This window comes from Leiobunum rupestre, chromosome 3 (assembly GCF_980474605.1).
Source record: "Leiobunum rupestre chromosome 3, qqLeiRupe1.1.hap1, whole genome shotgun sequence".
In the NCBI taxonomy this organism is placed as follows: Eukaryota; Metazoa; Arthropoda; class Arachnida; order Opiliones; family Sclerosomatidae; genus Leiobunum; species Leiobunum rupestre.
In genome coordinates this window covers 1,103,690-1,118,079 of record NC_143386.1, presented here as the reverse complement: position 1 = coordinate 1,118,079, position 14,390 = coordinate 1,103,690, and the positions used below count along the sequence as shown (strand labels likewise).

Here is a 14,390-nt window from a genome sequence, read left to right as displayed (position 1 = left end):
AAGCTGCTGTAAAATGCTGGATCAGGTCTACAAAGTGGCTGTAAAAATGCTGGATCAGGCCTACAAAGTTGCTGTAAAATGCTGGATCAGGCCTACAAAGTGGCTCTAAAAATGCTGGATCAGGCTTACAAAGAAGCTGTAAAAGGGCTGCAAGCTGTATAGGGCTAGACCGGGGATACAAGAATTTGCGAAAGGGATGGAACAAGGCTATAAATAGCTGTTAAAGTGCTGGAATGGGGCTACAAATAACTGTAAAAAGACTGCACTGGTGCTACAAGTAAATGGTTGTTGAAAGCTGGTAAATGGCTGCATCGGTGCTGTAGTATAGCTATAAAAGGGCTAAATTAAGGCTTCATTATATCTGTAGAATAACTGCAATATATCTGAAACAATACAGCTTTCTCTTGGAATTGAGTTGTTGTAAATTGCAGTTAAAAGTGCTGTAATATTGCTGATTTTGACCCCGTTTCTGCCATGTTCAGGCCTAGATGCAGTGCTTTGGCAGATTTTCAGTGAATTTAAAATTTTACTGTTATCTAGCTGCAAGGCAGCCATATATAAGCCATGAAATATTTGTAAGGGCTAGCCAATTATAACTATAAATACTAGCCCAGGTAAGGGAATTTACGGAAATAACCTAAATAAGTTGATTTGGTAGAGCTATATTTGTAGACTGAAATACAAATTACTTTTCCGTAACGACTTTTTAATAAAACTTTAACCCTAACGAAAATGTACAACTGTTTACGTTACTGTCATCTCGAGAAATTTCAAATGTGAATATATTTTCACGTGCTTGCCCGCGATCAAATCTAAACTTTATACATTTATATTTTTATTATTCCGATAGTTTTAATATTTTACACTTTACCCCACCCTTGAATACAGTTCAAGCAAATTTAACATTCCAAAGAATATAAAAGTTGAATGGGTCTTCGTAGTTTATTTCCGCTCGGAAGACGTAGTATACATGATCGTATGATGTTGTCACGACCTTTAATAACCTCTTCCACTACGGCCATCTTCCACATCAAGCGGGGTAGCCTTTTCTCTTCAATTAGCACGACTTCTCCAACTTTCAGTGATTCTGTATTTCGAGTGTTTTTGCGGTGGTGAATAGATCTCAGTTCCAATAGATAATTTGATCGCCAGCGCTTCCAAAGATTATCCAGTAAAGTTTGACGATATTTTACGCGATGAGTTAATTCTTCTTTTGTTGATTTTTGTGCGTTATTTCTCAAGTCCGATGGTAATACGGTCAATCGTTGACCAATCAAAAAATGTGCTGGTGTTAAAGGGTTCAGTTCCATAGCGTCTTCAGGCAAATAGGTTAGCGGACGTGAATTTATTACAGCCTCGGCTTTCGTCAATACGGTTTCTAACTCTTCGTAGCTCAATTTCGAGAGACCCAAAACCTTCCTTAACGACACCTTAAAGCTCTTTATCATTCTCTCGTAGAATCCACCCCACCATGGCGCTCTATCGGCTATATATTGCCATTTAATTCTGTGGGTGGCGATGAAATTGACTACTTCATGATCTTTTACGTTATCCCAAAGTTTCTTCAAATCTTGTTCTGCTTTTTTGAATGTTCTAGCGTTGTCACTATAAATCTCCCGTGCTATACCACGTCTCGCTATGAATCTTCTAAACGCCATTAAGAACTTATCTGTGGTTAAATCCGAAACAATTCCAGGTGAACTGCACGAGTTACCGAACAAGTAAATAAGGTTATGTAACACTTGTTTCCATTTTTTACGAACAATGGTCCACAAAAGTCGATACCAGAAACTTCAAAAGGTGGTGACGGTTTCGTTCTGGCTCTCGGTAATGGCGCACTTTTTACAGTTCCTGGTTTTGCTTTAAATCGTTTACATTTTGCACATTTGTATATAGTTGACTTTACTAGTTGGCGTACTCTGGGTACCGAAAAATGTTCTCTTATTTCTGTTATAACTTCGTTAACTCCGGCGTGCATTAGACGTTCGTGGTAGTTTTTAATTATTAATGTCGTCAAGTGATGTTCGGGATCCAGAATCCAAGGGTTTTACTCACGTTCAGTAAAATGGGTTCCAAATAAACGACTTCCCACACAAATGAATCCATTGTCTAATACAGGGTGCAGCGTCAGTATTTAAGAGTCTTGTGGTATAAGTTTTCCGGATTCTAAGTGACCGATTTCTTTCTTGAACGATTCCTTCTGAGCTCTTAATATCCAATATAACTCGGCTTGAACGATTCCCTCGGTAGTTAACGGTCCCTTTATTATCTGTTTCGTTCCTATAATTTTGATAAATCTTATAACAATCGCTGTGATCCGGCAAACTCTATCCAAAGAGCTATAATTTCCCAGTTTTAGTAAAGCTTCTTCATTAGTTGCTTTTATGACTAAAGCTATGGTTTGAATTTTCTTAGTCGCTTTTAATTCGTTTTCAATCCTTATTAGAGGTTCATCATTGCCCTCGTTAATTTTTGATTTTACGATTACATCCGAGTCCGACATCAAAAATTCAGGCCCTTTCCACCAAAGGTTACACGTTAATAATTCCGACAGTGTTTTTCCGCGTGTCGGTATATCAGCTGGATTTGATCGTCCAGAACAATGTCCCCATGAGACAGGATCAGTTAATTGTTGAATTTCTCTCACTCGGTTCTCTACAAATTTGTCCGCTCGTCCTCTTATCCAATTTAGAGTTATCGATGAATCCGTCCAAAATTGAACTTTAGCTGAGATAATCGTCATAGCGTTCCTTACTCTATTTACAAGTCGGGCTCCAAGCACTGCTCCCATCAACTCCAATCTTGGCAAAGTTAATTTTTTAATTGGCGCGACACGAGTTTTTGAACAGACCAAAGCTGTAAAATAACTTCCTGTTACGTCTCTAGTTCGAAAATATACGACTGTGTCGTATGCCTTTTCACTCGCGTCTACAAAACAGTGAATTTCCAGATCAATCTCGAATTCTTTAATCATTTCTCGCCAATAATATCTTGAGAACGAAAATTCTTGAGGTTTTCTTAGCTCACAGCACCAGTCTTCGAATTTGGACGCTAACTGTGGCGGAAGTTCGATGACCCACGTTAACCCATGGTTCCATATCTCTTGAAATAAGATCTTCGCTCGAATACTAAAGGGAGCCAATATTCCAAGTGGGTCGAACAGCCTCGCCACTGACTTTAATACCCATCTTTTCGTATTTCTTCGATTCGTTATAAATTGAAATAACGTTCCTAACTCAAATATCATTTTATCTTCAACTTCATTCCAAGCGAGTCCTAACACTTTAGTGTGAATCGAATTAGGTAGATTTATGTTCGTTTGTTTCTCCGATGCTTCTTCGACGACATCAATGACGCTCCTTACATTACAACGCCATTTTTGAAGCTTCATTCCAGCTTCTTTCATTATTTGCGAAGTTTGAGATACCAATTTCCGCGCTTCATCCAATTTCGATGCACCCGAAAGCATGTCATCCACATATAAATCATCCAACAAGACTTCACTCGCTCTCGAATAAATTTCAATATACTTCTTTACGTGGAATTTTATCGTTGCTGACAGCAAAAATGGACTTGTAGTCATGCCAAAAGGGACACGTGTGAAACGAAAAATCTTCAATGGTTCTATTAAAGGGTTTTTTAAATCTTTTAACCAAAGAAATCTGACAGCGTTTCGGTCGTCTTGATTTAGCGAGATTTGATGAAATGCTCGTTCTAAATCTGCGCTAACAGCGATTTTATGTTCTCTAAATCTTATCAGCACATCAAAAAGTTCAGGTATCAAATTAGGTCCAGTTTCGAGACAATCATTTAATGATAATTCTCCTTTTGCGTGAGACGAGGCATCGTATACAATGCGCATTTTTGTAGTTTGCCTTTCTTCACGAATAACCGCTCTGTGAGGTAAATAGTAGTTGGGGGAATTCCCTTCTTAGTTTGACTGGTTTTCTTTGACTTCTTCGACTATACCCATTTCAACTTGCTCCATTAAAATTCCATGGTATTTTTCGAAGAGTTCTTCATTGTATTTTAGTTTTTGAATTAAATTTATTGTTCGTTTCTTGGCCACTTCATAGTTGTCGGCGAGCTGCTCTTTGTTATCCATCCACGGAAACGAAACAGTGTATCGGCCTTTTTCGTATTTAATAGTGTTCTCGAAATTTTCGATAATTTTACTTTTCGAGGTCGAATTCTTGTCCAATATTGGGTAAATTCCAATCGAATCCAATTCCCAAAAAGAGCGCAATTGATTCGAAATTTCTTCTTCAATTCCAACTCTCAGACAGGCTTCAGAGTTAATTCCAACAGTAGAAGCGACAATAGACGCTGGTCCATGTAGAGTCCATCCTAAGACAGTGTCTAACGCGACGAGAGCGCTACTCAATCTCTCAGTTTTTCCATATGCGACCTTCCAATATGCGTCGGAACTAATCAATACGTCGACGGATGTATTCGGGCGACCGTCGTGTTCAGAGTTTAGCGCGTCTGAAAGTACCAGTCCTCTTCTTTCCATTTCAGTTATTAGTTTCGTATCAGGTAAAGCGAATACGGCCCCGCACAGCTCTGGGGTCTCGTAGGCTTCCGGTGTTACAACTTGACTAGGCTGTCTCACATTTCTTAATTCCAGACGCACTCTTTTTCGTATACCTCTATCCGGTTCACTGTTTGCAAAAGTAATTATATTCAGAGGTTCTTCGCTCAAAACTTCCAAGTTTAATCGTCTTGAAATGTCTTCCTTTATGTAGGACAAGTGACTTCCGCTATCTAACAAACAACGAACTTTCTCATAGCTTCCGTGGTTGTCTGTAATTATTGCTTGTTCTGTTTGAAGAAGTACTACTTCTTTAGCCGCAGTGTTGGAAAACAAAGTCAGTGCGGTTGCCTTATCGTTCTTATCGTCCAATATTTCTTTCACTTTGGTTGTCGTTTCTTCCGAATTTTTATCGCACAGCGTTACATGGTGTCGTCGTCCACAATTTTTGCACTTATTAAACCTCGATCGACACTCTAGAGCTCTATGATTTGCTCTCATACAAATGAAACACAACCGTTTTTTTTTCATTACAATTGACTTTCTTTCTTCAACTGGACATTTAGTGCATTCATAGAAATTATGCGATGAATCGCTACAAAAAACGGATTGTTTCACAACGTTCGCACTCAGAGAAGCGGCAGTTGGTATCGTAGGCTTACGACTCGTGTAGTTAATTTGACAAGTATTTCCGCTTCCGTGAGAGGACGATGGTTTTCCCGCGGACGTAGTTTTCCTGGCTGTATCGTCCAACTTCCGTACGTTGGATCGCAAACGCTCTTTCTCTACTCGATATTTCCTTATTTAAAAACTTCAGTAAGTCTTCGACTTTCCATTCAGCGTCAACGTCTTGTTCTCTACTAAACAGTAACGCAATGTCTTCTGGCAACAATTTCAATAATACCGGACATAACAAAGATCCGTAAGTATCCGCGACAATGCCTTGCGCCTGCAGACTTCAACTTCACAAGAATCATATAAAGATCTGAGAGCGTTTAAATCGTTTGATCTTCGAACTGGGTCCACTCCCAATAAACGGTTCATTGCATCAGAAGGTGGGATTTTTGAAAACATTTCGTAGAAGTCATTGAAAAACATTTGTCACTTGGGCTAATTATTATTTGTTTATTTTTCGAAATCTTATAACTGAAATGCATGTTACCTACAATTCGTTAAAGGCTATTGCCTGCTAGTACAACTTGGTTTTTCCCCCGACTTCCAAACTCAGTGAAAGATAGGTCTTTTTCAACCGAAACAAAATTATTTTACCACTTTCGACTATGCCCTACAACTTTTCTATGGAAACATCTTGCGTGACACCTACCGGTGAAAAAATAAATTTTCCAAAACGGCACAAAATCGTTCGATTTTTCTGAAATTTTGTAACCAAAGCCTTCCATACCTACCAAATAAACCCTAGCATAAATAAATTTTGAGAAAAATGGTCTGATCGAGCAAATTAAGACATCCTGTATATTTCAGCATTTCGCCAAAAGAAGGTTTTTCGTCTTTCTTGGCTTTGAATTTTAGCATTTCAACGGCTAAATAACCTTCTAAAAATTCAGTTTGATAACTAAATCGTGGAAGACTTCTTTTCACTCCATTCCACTTTCCTTCGATTGTGTTTGTGTGGACGCCTGTTTCGAAGTCTTTAAAACTAATAGAATGGTTGACCTGCAAATTAGTATATGGGGGATGTTCTATTAGTTTATCATACGCTTTCCAGCAATCGCCTTATATTGTGGTTTGCGGCTTTATCCAATTTTCGATCAAAGGAAAGAGAGTCAGTACGTCTCTTTTAGGGACAGGTACCATGAAGTACTCCCCTGTTCGCCTTTCAATACCTCCAAAAACCCAAGTGCCTTTTACCCGGTGGCCTCTGTTATATTTCCTCTTACCAAATTGCGACTCATCTATTTCCACTATTTTTCCTTCGCCTCCGATTTTTTGGCTTTTGTCTATTGCCGTGATAACCGGGCCTTAAATGGGTTAGAGTGTTCAATAACTGGTGGCTTTACCGGGGAGTCGGGGTCCGGCTCTTGTAACCCATAAGGGCGGTGGCGCACTGGGAGATGTTAGCTCTGAGCAAATGGTCCTATCTCCACCTCCGACTTCGGTCAGGTTTGGGCTGGATACTGAACTTCGGTTCAGACTAACGGAGAGGGTCCAGGCAAACTGGCCGCCTCGGCGGATTGGGTAGCCTGCTGTGGGGCGGCGAGTCTCCATATGCGGGCACGGCGGTCCTGTTTCCCGGCCTTTTGGGGCCCACCGGGATCTCCGGTGCCAGCTGTGCCGGGTTACTTGGGCTGCTGTGTGCTCGTCGTTCCCCTTTAGGAGCTCTTTCCAAAGGGTTTGGCTCCTTACCTTCATAGGTAGGGTGTCAGCTGGAGTTGCTATAGCATCCATTCTAAATCCCATTGCTGCACCTTCTGCTGGGTTGAGTGGCTTGCGTCAAAGGTGCGACCATCAGTAGTAGGGTTCTGCTACCCATGCTGGATTTGTCACCTGTCCGGGCTTGGGGACGCTGGCGTAGGGCACTATGATGATAGGCCTCCGGTGGTATGGTCTTTGTTACTAGGTACCCCGGGCTATAAATTATTGAGGCGAAGGTGTTTAGCCGCGAATTTGTGACTGACGTTTTCACAAATGACATAGGTTAATAGTAGAATTTCCCCTATTCCTTATTTCGAGCGTTCAAACCAGGAATTTTTTCTAATTGAACGTGATTTAGAACATTGTTTTCTTTTTCCGTCTTCTATCCTAACTTTCCTACATCGCCAAGACTTCTCTTCATTCCTTTGTCCTTTTTGAGATTTTGTTTGCTTGGTTTGTCACTTCATTTTGCTACCGCATTCTTCACATATTGGACTTTTAGCTATTAAATTGTTTTCCGCGGCAAATTCAATCGCTTTTTCTTCATTTTTACAAATTTCGTCATAAAATTCGAAGAAAGTCATGTCAAATACTTTACTTTCTTCTTCTTCATCACTTCCGCTAGTTTCAATCTCCTCTTATTCGCTTTCTTCGTCAACTTTAAGTTTCCTTTTAAAATCGTGTGATTTTACCGAGCCGCTCGAACACGCTTCTTCAGACATTTCGAAAATGGCTCCGTTGTTTAGGCATAGATATATATATAACCTACCAAACTGGTAACTAGCGCCAGTATCGTATCAACGGAGGAGTTAACAACGTGCAAATTTAATCGACCTCAGTCGTAGGACACTAACAGCCTAGGACAGAGGCCAAATTTAATTGGCCTCCGTCATCGGAGTTTACGCTCCTAGAACGGAGGCCTTTACAATGAGAAAAGACTCCATTCGCAGTATTCGTGGTTTAAGGTGGTGCTAGGGGCTTAGCACCATTTATTTGGACTAGTAGCTCAAATTGCACACCGCACAACTCGAAACATTTACTTCCGAAGGGGCGTGATGAAAAAAGGGCCATACTTTTTAATTCATGGCTAGGACAAATTATCCAGGCCTATTTACGGAAAATGCAACAAGGATGCTTAAATGAAGCCATTACGTGGTGATTTCTCGTACCATCTTGTTTTGTGACAAATCCAAAAGACCCTTTCATTTTTAAGGTGAACTTTATCAGCGTTAAGTTGGAGCTAGCCCCATCGCAAACTAAAGCTCTTGTCTTGAAGCTATAGCTGTGGAATACGTCCAAAAGAGTGCATATAAAGTGGTATATTTCACGGGTCCGCTAGAGGTGATATATATAAGTTTAATAACATCAAACTTATAGGATATATCCCTCCAAAGAAATTGTAATATAAAATCTGTCGGCGCTGGAGTGTCATTTTCTGCCATTTTATAGATATCCACGAGTAACTTGTATTCTTCTGGGCGTAGAGCCAGGCCTGTCAACTCATTATTTTTGGAATTCCAAAGAACTTTACTTATACAATGGACCTCGTCAAAGATTAGTATTCCTTCACCCAGTGGTTTTAAAAGGCCTCCAACTGAATTTGCTTGTATCGAGCTTTTTGATCTTTTAAATACTCATAATCAATCCCAGGTTTTTGAAGCCTGGCCATAGTGAATTCCTTAAGAGTGTCCTCGCTTGGAAGTTGCAAAATATAAAGCTCTTCAACGCCTTGTACGCAGAGGGACTTCTTATACAGGGTCTTTTTTTTGCTCGGAAAAGTGTTTTTTTTTCAAAAACTATTTATAGTACCGATTTAAAATTTGGAAGGTCAATTCTCTATACCGGGGGACATCAGTTTGAGAAATTTGAGCGTTTTCGGTAATGTTTTTCACCAATTTTGAAAAATTATTTTTCGACCACTAGGTGCGAGATAAAAAATTTCTATTATAAAGTTGTAGGCCGTCATCGAAAACCCTTAAAAATTGTTCACTCGACGAAAAACAATTTATTTATCGGTGAAAATTCGAGCTTGAAAAATTTACAAGTTGGTGAAGCCAAATTACGATTGTTTGAAACGATAATTGAAACCGAATTACCTAATCCAGTTGAAACTTTGGTTAAAAAAACGACCGGATTTAAAAAACACGAGGCTAATGGTCAATCCTAAACATGCATTGGGTATTTAAAGGAAAACTTTGGGAGATTATTATCAGTGTTTGTTAATATTTCGAACAATGCCTCGTTATTCAGTAGCTGAGCGTACCGAGATAGTTGCCATTTACTATGGAGAAGCAGCGCAAAACCTTAGAAGAGTGACTGAAATCTTCGCAGAAAGACATCCAAATGGAGCACCATCTGTAAATACAGTAAGACGAGCAATTCACGATTTCAATCAATTTGGTAACTTGCAACCTAGGTTTCGCGGATTGGGTCAACCGGATTTAGACTTCGAGAACAATGTACTCGCGTACTTTGTGGCATATCCTCGTCACAGTTGCGCTAACGCCGCTGCTGATTTGGGTTGTTCTGCAAATCGTGTGTGGAAAATTCTTCGTAAGAATCGCTATCACCCATACAGAGCTACGCTCCACCAAGGACTAATTGACGGAGACCATCAAAGACGTTATGAATTTAGCAACTGGTTACTAAATGCTGTCCAAGAAGATAGACAATTTTTGCGCCATGTTTTGTTCTCCGACGAAGCGTCATTTTCTAGAGATGGGCCCTTTAATCATCAAAACAGCCATCTTTGGTCTGACATCAACCCACATTGGGGTTTTGAATATCATCACCAGGTTCAATTTGAACGGGTCAATGTTTGGGTTGGACTTGTTGGAAACCGTTTGATTGGTCCCTTTTTCCTGCCGACGAACCTCAACGGCCAAAGGTATTTACATTTTCTACAGAACGAACTGAGTGACGCAATCGACGACCTTCCATTGGCTGAAAGACGTCAGTTGTGGTTTCAGCAAGATGGCGCCCCTCCGCATTTTTCCCGGCAAGTAACTGAGCACCTCAACAACGAGTTTCCTGAAAGGTGGATAGGGAGAAATGGTCCAGTGCATTGGCCAGCAAGGTCACCTGACCTAACACCGCTGGATTATTTTCTCTGGGGATTCGTTAAAGCAAAGGTATACGCCACGCCCATTGAAACTAGGGAGGAACTCATTAGACGAATAATCAGTGCTTGCCGAGACGTCACACCAGAAATGGTAGAGAAAGCGTTTGAGAACTTAAATGTCCGCGCACAAACCTGTGTTGCAGCCAATGGTGATATTATTGAAAATGTTTTGTAAAAATTGATGTGAATAAAATATCTGCATTTAAAAACCAAACGTGTACATTTTTTCAAGTGTGAAAACTCTACTACGTTTGTATTAGACTTGTTCCCTTTTCAATTATCGTTTCAAACAATCGTAATTTGGCTTCACCAACTTGTAAATTTTTCAAGCTCGAATTTTCACTGATAAATAAGTTGTTTTTCGTCGAGTGAACAATTTTTAAGGGTTTTCGATGACGGCCTACAACTTTATAATAGAAATTTTTCATCTCGCACCTAGTGGTCGAAAAATAATTTTTCAAAATTGGTGAAAAACATTACCGAAAACGCTCAAATTTCTCAAACTGATGTCCCCCGGTATAGAGAATTGACCTTCCAAATTTGAAATCGGTACTATAAATAGTTTTAAAAAAAACACTTTTCCGAGCAAAAAAAAAGACCCTGTATAAATTATCACAGTATAAAATAAAGCTTTAGGCGAACCACTCAGTGAGAGTGATGAATAATAAACTTAAAAAGTTAAATTGAAACTTGTACAGGTCCAAAATGAACTTTAAAAACAGCGAACCTTCCCTAACTTTCTGAGAATTCAACGCAAATCTTACATTTGGAATTCCAAAATTCAATATATAAAATATAACAGTATGAAATAAAGCTTTAGGCGAACTGTTCAGTGAGAGTAATGAATAAAAAACTTAAAAGGTTAAATTGAAACATGTACAGGTCCAAAATGAACTTTAAAAACAGCGAACCTTCCCTAACATTCGGAGAATTACACGCAAATCTTACTTTTGCAATTCCAAATCCAATATATAAAATATAACAAAATGAAATAAAGCTTTAGGCGAACTACTCAGTGAGAGTAATGAATAATAAACTTAAAAGGTTAAATTGAAACATGTACAGGTCCAAAATGAACTTTAAAAACAGTGAACCTTCCTTAACATTCGGAGAATTCAATGAAAATCTTACTTTTGGAATTACAATTTAACTATATAAATTATCACAGTATAAAATAAAGCTTTAAGCGAACCGTTCAGTGAGAGTAATGAATAATAAACTTAAAAAGTTAAATTGAAACATGTACAGGTCCAAAATGAACTTTAAAAACAGCGAACCTTCCCTAACATTCGGAGAATTTAATGCAAATCTTACTTTTGGAATTACAATTTAACTATATAAATTATCACAGTATAAAATAAAGCTTTAGGCGAACCGTTCAGTGAGAGTAAAGAATAATAAGCTTAAAAAGTTAAATTGAAACATGTACAGGTCCAAAATGAATTTTAAAAACAGCGAACCTTCCCTAACATTCGGAGAATTACACGCAAATCTTACTTTTGGAATTCCAAATTCAATATACAAAATATAACAAAATGAAATAAAGCTTTAGGCGAACCACTCAGTGAGAGTAATGAATAATAAACTTAAAAAGTTAAATTGAAACATGTACAGGTCCAAAATGAACTTTAAAAACAGCGAACCTTCCCTAACATTTGGAGAATTACACGCAAATCTTACTTTTGGAATTCCAAATTCAATATACAAAATATAACAAAATGAAATAAACCTTTAGGCGAACCACTCAGTGAGAGTGATGAATAATAAACTTAAAAGGTTAAATTGAAACATGTACAGGTCCAAAATGAACTTTAAAAACAGTGAACCTTCCCTAACATTCGGAGAATTCAATGAAAATCTTACTTTTGGAATTACAATTTAACTATATAAATTATCACAGTATAAAATAAAGCTTTAAGCGAATCGTTCAGTGAGAGTAATGAATAATAAACTTAAAAAGTTAAATTGAAACATGTACAGGTCCAAAATGAACTTTAAAAACAGCGAACCTTCCCTAACATTCGGAGAATTCAATGCAAATCTTACTTTTGGAATTACAATTTAACTATATAAATTATCACAGTATAAAATAAAGCTTTAGGCGAACCGTTCAGTGAGAGTAATGAATAATAAACTTAAAAATTTAAATTGAAACATGTGCAGGTCCAAAATGAACTTTAAAAACAGCGAACCTTCCCTAACATTCGGAGAATTTAATGCAAATCTTACTTTTGGAATTACAATTTAACTATATAAATTATCACAGTATAAAATAAAGCTTTAGGCGAACCGTTCAGTGAGAGTAATGAATAATAAGCTTAAAAAGTTAAATTGAAACATGTACAGGTCCAAAATGAACTTTAAAAACAGCGAACCTTCCCTAATATTCGGAGAATTACACGCAAATCTTACTTTTGGAATTCCAAATTCAATATACAAAATATAACAAAATGAAATAAACCTTTAGGCGAACCACTCAGTGAGAGTGATGAATAATAAACTTAAAAAGTTAAATTGAAACATGTACAGGTCCAAAATGAACTTTAAAAACAGCGAACCTTCCCTAACATTCGGAGAATTACACACAAATCTTACTTTTGGAATTCCAAATTCAATATACAAAATATAACAAAATGAAATAAACCTTTAGGCGAACCACTCAGTGAGAGTGATGAATAATAAACTTAAAAAGTTAAATTGAAACATGTACAGGTCCAAAATGAACTTTAAAAACAGCGAACCTTCCCTAACTTTCTGAGAATTCAACGCAAATCTTACTTTTGGAATTCCAAAATTCAATATATAAAATATAACAGTATGAAATAAAGCTTTAGGCGAACTGTTCAGTGAGAGTAATGAATAAAAAACTTAAAAGGTTAAATTGAAACATGTACAGGTCCAAAATGAACTTTAAAAACAGCGAACCTTCCCTAACATTCGGAGAATTACACGCAAATCTTACTTTTGCAATTCCAAATCCAATATATAAAATATAACAAAATGAAATAAAGCTTTAGGCGAACCACTCAGTGAGAGTAATGAATAATAAACTTTAAAGGTTAAATTGAAACATGTACAGGTCCAAAATGAACTTTAAAACAGTGAACCTTCCCTAACATTTGGAGAATTCAATGAAAATCTTACTTTTGGAATTACAATTTAACTATATAAATTATCACAGTATAAAATAAAGCTTTAAGCGAACCGTTCAGTGAGAGTAATGAATAATAAACTTAAAAAGTTAAATTGAAACATGTACAGGTCCAAAATGAACTTTAAAAACAGCGAACCTTCCCTAACATTCGGAGAATTCAATGCAAATCTTACTTTTGGAATTACAATTTAACTATATAAATTATCACAGTATAAAATAAAGCTTTAGGCGAACCGTTCAGTGAGAGTAATGAATAATAAACTTAAAAATTTAAATTGAAACATGTGCAGGTCCAAAATGAACTTTAAAAACAGCGAACCTTCCCTAACATTCGGAGAATTTAATGCAAATCTTACTTTTGGAATTACAATTTAACTATATAAATTATCACAGTATAAAATAAAGCTTTAGGCGAACCGTTCAGTGAGAGTAATGAATAATAAGCTTAAAAAGTTAAATTGAAACATGTACAGGTCCAAAATGAACTTTAAAAACAGCGAACCTTCCCTAACATTCGGAGAATTACACGCAAATCTTACCTTTGGAATTCCAAATTCAATATACAAAATATAACAAAATGAAATTAAGCTTTAGGCGAACCACTCAGTGAGAGTAATGAATAATAAACTTAAAAAGTTAAATTGAAACATGTACAGGTCCAAAATGAACTTTAAAAACAGCGAACCTTCCCTAACATTCGGAGAATTACACGCAAATCTTACTTTTGGAATTCCAAATTCAATATACAAAATATAACAAAATGAAATAAACCTTTAGGCGAACCACTCAGTGAGAGTGATGAATAATAAACTTAAAAAGTTAAATTGAAACATGTACAGGTCCAAAATGAACTTTAAAAACAGCGAACCTTCCCTAACATTCGGAGAATTACACGCAAATCTTACTTTTGGAATTCCAAATTCAATATACAAAATATAACAAAATGAAATAAACCTTTAGGCGAACCACTCAGTGAGAGTGATGAATAATAAACTTAAAAAGTTAAATTGAAACATGTACAGGTCCAAAATGAACTTTAAAAACAGCGAACCTTCCCTAACTTTCTGAGAATTCAACGCAAATCTTACTTTTGGAATTCCAAAATTCAATATATAAAATATAACAGTATGAAATAAAGCTTTAGGCGAACTGTTCAGTGAGAGTAATGAATAAAAAACTTAAAAGGTTAAATTGAAACATGTACAGGTCCA

General features: G+C 37.1%; 2 protein-coding genes across 2 annotated transcripts; both read right to left on the bottom strand.

Moving 5' to 3' along the window:
- Window positions 1–899: 899 nt before the first annotated feature.
- On the bottom strand, window positions 900–1,978 carry LOC149949074 (uncharacterized). The gene is made up of 2 exons (XM_090169154.1): window positions 1,764–1,978; window positions 900–1,701 (listed from the first exon to the last, which is right to left on the bottom strand). Exons 1-2 carry the CDS (start codon window positions 1,976–1,978, stop codon window positions 900–902), a joined length of 1,017 nt encoding a protein of 338 aa, XP_090025280.1.
- Window positions 1,979–2,134: 156 nt separating this feature from the next.
- LOC149949073 (uncharacterized) lies at window positions 2,135–3,862 on the bottom strand. The gene has a single exon (XM_090169153.1). It carries the CDS (start codon window positions 3,860–3,862, stop codon window positions 2,135–2,137), a length of 1,728 nt encoding a protein of 575 aa, XP_090025279.1.
- Window positions 3,863–14,390: the final 10,528 nt, after the last annotated feature.